At 35.5% G+C, this 12,325-nt stretch overlaps 1 protein-coding gene across 1 annotated transcript in view; it reads right to left on the reverse strand.

The window, feature by feature from the left end:
• FBXL13 (F-box and leucine rich repeat protein 13) overlaps positions 1-9,333 on the reverse strand; it is a 59,645-nt gene extending 50,312 nt beyond the window's left edge. The window contains 5 exon segments of the mRNA XM_068189264.1: positions 4,258-4,297; positions 4,962-5,063; positions 5,066-5,117; positions 6,798-6,875; positions 8,387-9,333. Of these exon segments, the coding sequence (XP_068045365.1) occupies positions 4,258-4,297; positions 4,962-5,063; positions 5,066-5,117; positions 6,798-6,875; positions 8,387-8,533 (419 nt within the window). The 5' untranslated portion in view covers positions 8,534-9,333.
• Between the last annotated feature and the right edge of the window lie 2,992 nt (positions 9,334-12,325).

Below are 12,325 nucleotides of genomic sequence, written 5' to 3' on the forward strand. Positions count from 1 at the left end.
GTTTGTTATCTCAAAAAATGTCAAAGGAAAAGAATCCCAATATGATTTTCAATCTCTAAAAGAAAATAGATAGTCTTGCAGCAACATTAAACCATCCAGAAGAATTTAAAAAGAATGGCACAAGTAGGCAATATGATAAATACAGCTAGCCAGGGAATTTCAACATAATAACATATGTAGTTAATCTAAATATCAATAGCATACTGATATAAATGCATTTCATGCTTAAAAAAAAGACTGTGTATCTTCAAAGCTAGAAGAAACAGCTTTAAAGTCAATGTTTTCTAAAAGCCCCTGTAGACTGTCATATATGATTCATCACAACTAGTTTAAAATAGCACTCAGTAGATGTAAATAGACATAATGTTTGATTTTGAATCTACAGAAAACATTAATTATCTACAAAAATGGAAAATGCAAGGTTTGTAGAAACAAGAATTGAATTTAGTAAGATAAATGAAAATGGATGGCAATCAACATTCTGATACTCCAGCTGATATAATCAACACTAGATATGAATCCATTAAATAATGTGACAGTAAAAGGCCATTTGTACAAAAGATGTAATTCTACCACAACTGTTCTTCACTTTTTTTTAGCTCTAAACACAAGAAACATTATGATGATTTTCGTTTTGTACCCAAATACATAAGGAAAAAAAATCATTGAAGGATTTAACATTTTTAAGTATAACACCCATAGAGTAGGTGATGTGGCTGTGTATAGTATATTTTGGCTTGCTTTCTTTATTAGCTCCCAAAATTCATTATGATACTGGATTAAATTCTGTCACTAAACAATTTGCACAGTGGTATCATTGAGAATGTTATTTTATCCTGTGATATAAAAGCCAAAACCATGACCAAAATACTTTTTATTCTTAGCCAGTTGTTCTTTTTCATCACCAATCTAGAGACTAAAATGATCTCACTCATAGTTACAGTAATTTTCTAAAGCTAAAGAAATCACTCAGATTGCTATAGGCTGCATAAACAATTTCAATAATATATTATCTGATTAAATATTAAATGCTTTATAGTCTCAAAACATAAAAAAACCGCTTTTTTGTTTTTAAAATAAAAACATTTTCCTTTTCTTTTTATGCATTTAAATTCAGTTAAAGTGTAGGCTAGAAAAGAGTCAATCAGTAACATTCTCCTATTTCAGAAATACTGTGCCAGGAATCAAAAATGTTTGGGATCTTGCCTAGTTGTAGCAGAGGAGTTTTTTTTCCTCATGAAAACACTTCCAAGATGTTTTCAGTCTCTTCATGATAAGATAGATGAGTAACAGTTGGGATGCAGGTGATTCTTTACAAATCAAGTACACTTTCACACTAGGACTAAACCTCTCACTGATCATAAAAGCTTTTAGTTTTCCTGCCAACTTCTCTGCTTAGTGGAGCATAACATCATATTGAGGAATATACTACTGACCTGAAACTATTGCAAAATGCTGTCACAGAGGGAATTAACCTTCAAACCCTCAGTCACATGTACTTACATGCACAGAATCAGGAAGAACTAAGATGCTTTTTTACATCTAGAAGGACTTTTATTTGGCAATCAAATCAAATACTGATTATTTGTGAATACCATATTAATCTAGGACCATGGTTAGTTTTTGGGTTGGTGGGGTTTTTTTGTTTTTTTTTTTTTTTTTTTGGGGGGGGGGGGGTTTGTGTTTCTTTTTTTTTTTTTTTTTTTTGTCAGTGACCCTCTTGTTGAGGCCAGTAACTAACAGTATAGCCCAAGGGTCAGTACTGGGGCAAGTCCTGTTTAACATCTTCATTAATGACCTGGACAATGAGACAGAGTGTACTCTCAGCAAGTGTGCAGATGACAGATGCAGATGCAGATCTCCTGAACTGGGAGCAGTGTCTGATGGACCAGAGGGCCATGTTGCCGTCCACAGGGACCTTGACAGGCTGGAGAAAGGGCCTGACAGGAACCCCATGAAGTTCAGGAAATGTGAAATCTGACATCTGGGAAGGCACCAGAACACATTGGAGGCAGTCCAGCTTGAAAATAGGCTGCCAGAAAAGGAGCTGAAGGTCCTGCTAAACATCAGGTTGAATCTGAGCCTCTGATGTGCCCTTGCCAAAAGAAGATGGGTGGTATCCTGGGCTGCATTAGAAGTGTTGCCAAGAGATCCAGAGAGGTGATTTTTCCCTTCGGCACAAGTGAGGCCATACCTGGAGTACTATGTCCAGTTCTGGGCTTCCCAGTGCATGTGAGAAATGGACACATTGGAGAGTCCAACAATGGGCAAAAAGATGACTAAGGAATTGGAGCACATTCCCTGTTAGTAAGGCTGAGACCTGTGAGTGTTCATTTGGAGAAGGCTCAGGGGGCTCCTGGCAAGGTAGCATTTACTGATACTTTAAAGCTAGGCCAATGAAAAGAACAGCAACCTCAAAGATTCAAACATAACACACATGGATGTCACTTCTGCACAATATTTGCTACGTTTACATGTTAAATTGTCACATAGCCATGAACATTTGCAGTACTGAATTACACCATCACATGCTGAAATAGCTGATATGCAACACTTAAAATTTGCAATTCTAAGTATGACAAAGAAACCAGAAAGGAACACAGTTAATAACATCCTTCATCACTTTTCCTAAAGCAACTTTTATATAAGAAAAACATGCTTGTAAAGTAATTACTTTTATAACTGCACACACTAATGGCAGCAATTTAAACTTGATATGGTAAATGGCTGATAGCAAAAATAAAAAAACCCACTTTCTAATTTTATCCCATATCCTTTCATTGAAGAGAATTTTTTCATAAACATTTCCAACGAAGTTTGCATTTAAGATATGTAAGTTAATAGTAAGATATCAGCGTGAAAACACAGCAAAGATGCCGCTGTGGTTTATAGAAGGGTATTTCCATATTAGCTACTCAACTTTCCATAGACCATAAATTCATTAGCTAGAAATGGAAAAATCAGTAGGAAAATTACTGATAATGTGTCTTTTCCCACTAGCATTTAATTGCTTCGGTAATACAATTCAGGTAATTTGCCTGTTCCTCAAAGTATGTTCAACAAGCTGTCTCTGTTTACTTCTTCCAAATTTTCTGGCTTTATGTTCTTATCATAGAATTTTTGGAACTTGCTATAGCTACACTAATTTTAAAGACATTTAGCTGATTCAGAATGCAGTTGAGGTTTACAAAGATTTTTAAGGTATAGAAATGTGTTGGCCTTTTCATTAGCAAATGCTTCTTGCGCATCTCTTCAAAGACCTGCATCCATGACAAATATAGTTGGATCCACCATTGTGGATTGGGCTTCTGAAACCAAAACTCTGTTTAATTTGGACATGTAGATGATTTCCTTAACTTCAAAACTCCACCTAATTTAAAACTCAGTATGAAGACCACAGCAGCCACTTTTAAAACACAGCAATCATTTTCTGTCAATAACTCGACATCAGGGTACTTTGGTACCACTGACCTCTTTTAGGAAACTGTAATTTACAAAGTAAATGGTTTCTGGTTGGCCTTCAGGACAGATCTTGTCCAGCCATAAGTAAAAACTCACTTTTTTTTTTTTTTTTTGGCACAGGAGCAGAACAGAAATCTGCAATAAATGATAGTGTGCTAATAATTATATTTACTAAATGCCCTGTAATTTTGAAATGATCCATCACCAAATATCATCTATAGTGCCAGAGACAATAAAGGCCACTAATCATAAGTTCCAGAACTTTGAAAAGTCCAGGCATGCTGTATTTTCCACAGTCTGTGAATGCTCAGAACAAACACATATTTGGCCTGGAGGAGACAACACCCAATAACGATCTCCTGTTGAAGGAGACTGTATCTACATTCTGGATCCACAAAAAAGAGAACATGAGGATTCACAGAGGGAGAAAGGAAGAGGGAAAGAGCTCTGCCTTTCTGCAGCAAATGGTGAGGCACACAGCCAGAGCAAACCTCTGCTCTGTCTTCTAAACAGAAGAGTTCTTTCTGCATTTCCCATAGTGAATAAAATAGTGACAGTTCAAGAAAAAGAAACCACACAGGTGGCAACCCCACAGATCTGAAATTCTCTCTGGATCAAGGGAGCTGCAGTCTTTTAAACAAAAAATGGAAGCATTTCAGCAGACTTCCTGCTTTTCTGTAATAATTTTTGTTCCCTCTGCACTTTACACATAAATAAAGCCATTATTTTGTAGCTTGTCACAAAATTCCACAGCCCTAGCTCCCAGCACATGTCCCGGGGCATGCTGAAATATACCAGAAGTGTGTGTTCATGTGACTTAGTTGACCCAAAATGTCTACAAAAGTGTACACAATATAAATGTACACAATTGAAAAATGACTCCGTTATATACATTCTAATCTAATAATGGAAGTGAAACCAATCACTGAACTACTATTAAGAATGGACAGAATTTGAGACTATTATTTGCTGAAAATGCCCTGATACGTTCCAGAAACAGAACATCTTTAGCCAGCCCAATCTAGTCAGACTAAAATTTTAAAAATTTTAAGATACCAGTTTCTCTTCTTTCTTAATATGATTTTCACACTATCCTCACCTCTCATCATGCATTTCATCTAATCAAAGCTAAGACTCCAAGCCTGTGATCCCTCCTGTTTTAACCCTATCACTGCACTCTTCACCTCCCAGAAGAGCATCCCAACTCTTTCTACCCCGTACTTCTGACATACACTCCATTTCCCTACACCTCCCAACCAGCACCACTGCTCAGTCTTGGGAGAAGAGTACCATTACCATCTGTCCTAGCACAGAACACAGGGACCTGCCTCTCCGGGCACTCATGGCATCAAGTTGTCACAGCCCAAGCTGTGTACGGCATCCTGCAAAAAGACAGCTAGATAAATTGTTGGACCAAGACAATTCATTTATAAAGCATAACTTTAGATTATATATTATGTATTTTTTTTGTCCTATGCAGACCAGCTAACTAGACTTACATGTCTTTTTTTCCTTGTCAGTCTGCACCCACACGTTCCACTTCTGTATAATAACTTTTAATATTTAGATATTATAATGGACTTATTGTAGAGACATCTTCCACTGGCTTTTTTCTCATTCCTTTCCAGAAAATTATATTTTATCCATCCTCTGAACTGTAAAACAGTAATTTATTACAGTTTCTGACCTGAAGTAAAATCCACGATACTCTGCAATTTTTTGTAAAATTCAAAGCAGTCAAGCTCAACAATATACACTTCTGAATAGAACTGATGTTTATTATTTATAATATAAATAACATACACATTGATTATATTTTTCAGTAGCAATTCATCCACTCATTTTAATAACATTTATACTTATTTGTAATGTTCTGAAGTATGGAGCAATAAAAATTTGCTTGCTTCCACTGCCATAAAGTCCTGTTACTGTCATCTGTACTTCACTAAAGTACAGATCTGTATTTATGGGAGGACATTTGAGTGTTAATAGAAGATAATTTAAAAGTGCTAGATACATGCATTTACTTAGGTGCTATTCATATTTCCTTGGCAATACAAAAAAACTCCAATGTAACAGGATGCAAATTCAATTTGTATCTTACCAATTTTAACCTTTGGTAAAAGTGCCATTTTCCTTCCAGGCTAAGCAATAAGAAATAATTAGATGCAGAACAAAAATGTATTTCATATGAGTCATATATCACTGATATATTAAAATTCAGAATCTCTCTGTATCTGACTTGCTGAATGAATTAGACTTTCCATAGCTACATTAATTTGCCAAAGCCTCCCTTTTTTCATATATGAAAAAAAAAAATCATATTCTTGGGAGAGTTTATAAATGGAACATGTTCTGTTCCAGTCCAACGTGTGTGATAATTAACAAAACTCTAGGCTGAGACAATCTTAGAAAGGCTGCATTTGAAGGAAAAATGAATAATCTTCCATGTCCCTATTGTACAAGACAATAAGAATAAAAAAAAAAAGGTGGTGGGTTTGGGCTTTTTTTTTCCTTTGCAAGAAGGGCCACTGTATTAGGAAAATATTTGTTCTAGAAAGGATTATGAAGTGTTGGAATATTCTGCCTGCTGAGATTGGTGTGCCTCCAACACCTGTGATATTTAAAATGACTAAAAACACCCTGGACAAATCTGCACCAAGGTTAACCACAGCACAGCTTGAAAACATTCACCTCCCTGCCAATTCTGTCGTTCCGTGGTTCTTAGTAAGGATTTACACCAATGCTCCTAGCAGAGTAGTACCTCCTATATTATAAGTGCTGTATGCTTTTCAAAACAAAATAGCCCACCTTACCTAATTCTAAATGGAGGATCATCAAATTTTGTACACATAACAAAGAAATCAGGGGATGTGTTTATTTATTGTGATTGTCATCTTTTAAAACATATTATTATTGTTATATTTTAAAATGTATTATCCCAATTTTTCAAAGGAAAATTTGGATTACATAAAGCATGATCTTCCTAATCTCAAGCACAGAAAACCAAAGAAAGACCGTAAGAGAACACAGATTGTTTACTTTCAGACCTAAATGGAAATTGTCCTTTTATTTCTGGCTATACCACCATATTTCTCACAAATAGAGCTGATTAAAGTACAGAAAAGTCAGGTTTGGAACAGGAGTAAAGTCAGAACTGATGAGTCTTAACACAGAATAACATTAGAGAAAATGAATACCAAATCTAAGTTTGTAATTTCTCTTTATGTTGTTGTGTTAAAATTAAAATTTTTTCCTCACACAAAAGAACAACACAAATACTGCTTTGGTAAAAGATTTTTTCTATGATGTTCCTGAACTATGTGTAAAAATACATGTAATTGACCAAAATAAAGCTTCATTAAGTTTCTGCTGTAAAAGTCACATTCTTTTGCACACAATTCTCTAGTCATCTAAAATATAATTTATGGCAGTACAAAAAGTAGTGCTGTTTTATAAATGTTTTCAGTCACACAAAAAAATTAAATCTTGTCTTTTCCATGTTGATAGTTGAAAATTAAAGGATCTAATTTGAAGTGATGTGCATTCAAGTATAACTTTCTGTGTACAGTTAGAAGTATGTCACTACCAAATGACACTACTGTTTTTACACAGAGAAGTTAAAGAAAAAGTTAAATTAGCATACAAACCAGAACTAATTTCTGTGCATGAAGGAAAGCTCAATAACTGAAATTCAGGTTTTCATCCATCATATCCACTCTTTTATTTTTCAGCTGTATTCAGCTAATACTAAATATTTGAGTTACTCTTTGCAAAAATTGTTTCATGACCCATTGCTTTGTCAGCCATTTACCACATGATTCTAACTGGTATATTAATAAACCTTTCTGAATTTCTACAAGACCAGAACTGTGTAAGACTACAGGCTAAAAATATCAAAGAAAATGTGTAAAAGAAAATATGATCCTTTGAAAGTACAAAAAGCAATGGGCCTCAGAAAATACTGGGGTTTATTTCATGCATTGCTCCTACTCCTAAGAAAATCTAGGAGAGGATTTGACTGCAACAAGTTTGTATTTGTATATGTGTACTGTATAAATCAAACATTCCACTTTTGGACTGATCTGAATATTAACTGAATAGTCAGCAAAAGACGAAACAGCTGAAATGTAATTGCTGTGAACTCAGGACAGATGTACTAACAGAAGACAAAACTGAGTACAGCTATACAGAGATAATCAAGAGAAAAGTCTGGTCACACCACATGACAACTTACTGACTCATTTGTTTAGTGAGTGGATCCAAAGAGCAAGGATTTATTACTCACATCCCATTGAAAACTTCAACCAGAAAATTGCAGAGAATATTAAAGCAAGAAATATCACATTATTTTATAAGATTCCAGTGGAAACAAAACTAAATCCTTATTTTTTCATCTCATGCTGTGCTGTCTTCATTTCACAGGGTGAAAGAACACACAGAGAACAGAAAAAATGAGAAATATCTCACTTAATGATGCAGTGCTTGAAAGACACATCCCTAGTTCCTAAAGGTAAATGTGCTGTGGTCAGCAATGAAGTTAAAACACTTAACATCACCCCAGTTTTGATTACCACAAAAGTAAGGGTTTAATATATCAACTAAACAAAGAGGAGCATTAAGTGGAGGCTATATTCATTAAATATTCTATAGACAAAAAAAAAAAAAAACCCACAAAAAAACCCCCAACCACCCCCAAACTCATGGATATAAAAATAAAATATATTCTATGTTTTTACAGATATTGTCTTACTGTTTTTCCAATATCATATGCCATCAATATTTGCAAAAAGCAGTATTATCATTTAAATTGCAATCTACATAGAAGATGCTGTACCATTAGCATATTTTAAAAGTCCAAGTGCAATATTATAAACCACATCGCACACACACACACAGAATAATTCAGTATGTATCATAAGAAAGTATCTAATCCCTCTGCCATTATTTCTCTCAGCTTTTCTTCTAAAAGTGTAAGTGGATCTTCTGGATGAGCAATAAATACACCACAAAGCAGCACCTGCAAAAAGTAACTGCAAATTAATTCCTTGTATTTACAGCAAAGTACCATCTAATTATGAAGCTGTTAAAATAAACAACAGTTTACCAAAATCTTTTAAAGTACTGAAAATAGAGGCATTTATTTTTATCAGTTCTCTTTCATTCAATTTTTAAAGGTAATATTGCATGTATCAGCATAATTCCATTGGTAGACTTCTAAGTACTGAGTTTAAGATAGTAAAATAAGTGGCATTTCTTTAGCAATTCCTACAAAGAATTTCATTGCTTTTAATGTGCATTACAAAAAAAGAATGTATATAAGATTGGATAATTTTATTTACTTAAAAAATGGAATCTAAAGCAAGTTTAATACTGTGAGGTAAAGAGTATGTTGAATGGGCAAAATTTGATCCTGTTACCAACACTGAAAACAAAATACAGCTAAAAAATATTTGCTTTCCAGGATTGATTTATTATACAATTTTACATTATCTTTTAGTAACAATGCACAATAACCAATGAACCATTTTTTTTCTCATTTGTTCTTTAGCTATCTTCAGCTAAAGGACATGGATCATTTACTTTCGGATTTTCAGCTCACATACAGCAAGAACATTCAAAATATATTAATGTATATGGGCAAATTGCAGTTATTTAAGTGAATATTTATTGGAAATGATAAACAAAAAGTTCTTGTGGCTGGTAAAAATGTCCAAACATGGCAGGCAATATTACTTTCCTTTCAAGACATAGCCTCTTACTGTTACTAAATTAATGTAGAGCTTGTGCTTGAATGCTTTTCAGGAAGCATGATGGGAGGACAGAGGTAAAAAGGAAGGCTCTAAACCAAAGCCATGCTGTGGACAAAGAGCAAAAAGGCAAGTTGCCTGTCAAGTTGCCCCTCACCCTGCAAAAGCAGAGAGCAGGGCAGGCAAGTAGAGGGAACAGCTCAACAAGCTGTCCATGTTCTCATCACTACACTGTGTAGAAACAGAATCAGGCAATAAGTAAAATTGGAAGTGATCTCTGAAGACAGCTGAACAGAAGCTGTTGGGATGCCACATTACTGGAAATGTTCAAAGTCAGGCTGGACAGTATTTTGAGCAAGCTGATCAAGTGACAATATTTTGAGCAAGCTGATCATGCTGCTCATGGCAGGGTGGTTGCACTAAATGTTCTTTGAAGGCTCCTTCCAACCCAAACTGTTCTATGTTTCCATGAATCTAAGTCAAGACCAATATGAAAAGGTGAAGACAAAATTAAAGGCCATTGTCTTCAGTTTAGACATCTGAATATTTACAACACTAGTCAACACACCAATTCCAACCTTAGCATCTTTCCAATCCTCTTAACAGAAATGTAATTTGCAAGGTGTGGCTGACCGTTGACTATGTTAAAAAAAAAAAAGAAATGCATCACTTATCATTATAATTCATGGCATGCAATATTTTAAATAACAAACACCTAAATGGTTTTTTATCACAAATTTTGCTATGGGCAGAGTCCCAAAGCCATTCCCAACATTGGTAAGCTACTCCCTCTGCTGGATAAGCCAGTATGTGACTGCCATATTTTATTTCAAGTATTGTTTGCCTTTTCCCCCTCCCCTTTTCCAAAGAAACAGACAACTTCTTCTCCTTTGGGTGTTTTGAAAGCTCTCCAACACAAGAAATCCCATCTAGCCAGTGATATACTGGAATGCAATGCCTCTGTTTAACATTTGAGAATATTAATTAAATAAGGAAGGAATTGTAACACCTCATCTTGCAATCCTCATTCAAGTACTCTTCATTAATGCTTGGACTAGGCGTAAAACAGGAAACAACTGTGTCAGTTATGCTAAGCAATTAGGTTTGTACAAGTCTGGCTGTTTCTATTAGACTTCTACAAATCTCTCAGCAATCTGGAAGAGTCCATCACCAATGTTCTCACCCTTTCTTCTTAATACCTCTTTAGCCATTTACCCTTCATGGCAAAATTAATTTCAGTCCCAGGGCAGAATCCAGGTTTACTTCTAACATTGTAAGAATACAGCTACTAACTAGAGTGAAGTTGTCACACACAAGAGTGCTTGCAGGATTACAGTTTTTGCCTGACTTTTAATGAATACTGTTTAAAAGTAAATCTGGATAAGAACAGACAGAAATCAGACAGGAAGGAAATTCTCAGATCCAGCAGGGAATCCTAAATTATCTGGACATGATTACTTGGACTTCAACTTGTTTGGACCATGTCCAAACCACAAACTCATCATAAAAAGACTTAAGCAAATGTCCATTTTATTTTATTTTAAATGTTCAAAGGGCTCATCTTAGCTTTGATGTTCCTTAATAAAAGGACCAGTATCATCTCATTTATCTTCACACCAAGTATCCTGTAACTTCATAAAGAAATTAACTAGATTAAATAAGAAATATGGCTAGATATCAGCAAGCAACAGCCTCTAAGAAACAAGAAAAACAAGGATAAAATATTTTTCACAGGGTAATTTTTAACTAGTTCTTTTAAAAAGAGCCTTCCTGTCACCATTGAGCAAGAAATGATACAAATCCACAAGCTGGCTGGTTCACACAACGGCCGCTTTAATATGACAGTTCTCTTCTTTTATAACTAGGTTTGACACATTCTACTCGATTGGCTAATTAACAGAAACATTTTTCTCACAAACAGTCCTTGAGAAGAACAGAAAAACAGAGTAGGAAAACACTACGTGCAGGTTGTTTATACTAACAAGTTATCATCGTTTCTCTACAACTCCCTAAAAAGTCTCACAAGTCCATTGTGAGAAAACCAATTCCGTTTTCTCGTTCTCTGACCAGGCTGTCACATCCACAGTCTTCCTTTAATCTTATCCTTAATTCTTTCATTTTTAGTTCATTAACCTAACTTCACTGCTGCTATAATGCTGCTATAGCTATAATGCTATAACTTTTGCTTGGAAATGTAGATATGAGCTGTTTTTCAAGCGCTGAATCAAGAAATACACCTCGTGCTGAGACATCTTATATTTTGGTGTTTTGTGCTTAGAAAGCAAAGAATGACCTAGAGACAGACTCCCAGGAGAGGTACTCGGTCTACATGGCAGCACTGCTCTGTAATATTGTAATTGGCTCAAGATCTCTCTATTAGTATTTCCATAGAAATCCTGGCTGTAATATCTGATTGCAAATGGGGTCTATTTTGGCAGCTTAAATACATCAGGAAATATTTTAAACTTGCATTTGTGCACTGTGCCTTTTTTTATTTGAAGGAAACTGAAAAACAGCTGCTGTAGATTTGGTAACAAGCAGAGGTGAACATGACAAACAGGGAGGAAAATGTAGAAACACAGAGAATCACCTTGCAAATTCAAAGGGCAAACCTACCAACCCTGTTTCCCCCACAGTCCTTCACCCTGTGCCAGTTTTACTCTCTGACATTTTATGGAAGTCTATTTACTCCTGTGCCAACAAAAATATCTGCAGCATATCTGAAGCATGATCCAGTGTCATCTTTACGACTGACAGGCCGTTAGAAAACAGGGATTGCACCCACTGCACTCATGAGAAGGAATTACCTGGCTGGAATCTAGAGGTTCTTCTGTAATTAACACAGAAGTTAAATGTATCAGGGAAAGTGCCAGGGCCGTTCACCGGGTTCGTCTTCATTTCAATCCTCATTTTAACATAGATTATAAAGCAGAATTGCTCTGTTCCATCTCGTAACTGTACCTAAAGTTTTCATAAATCGTTTGAAGCCTGCTAGTGACAAAAGCAGCAGAACAAAATCGTGCCTCAGGCAGCAGAGAGCAATGGGAGGGATGTGAAATGCCCCGGCCAGCGCTGAGGGGCGCAACGAGCCGAGACCAGGGCTCTGCTGAGGG

This window comes from Anomalospiza imberbis, chromosome 5, assembly GCF_031753505.1.
Source record: "Anomalospiza imberbis isolate Cuckoo-Finch-1a 21T00152 chromosome 5, ASM3175350v1, whole genome shotgun sequence".
NCBI lineage: Eukaryota > Metazoa > Chordata > Aves > Passeriformes > Viduidae > Anomalospiza > Anomalospiza imberbis.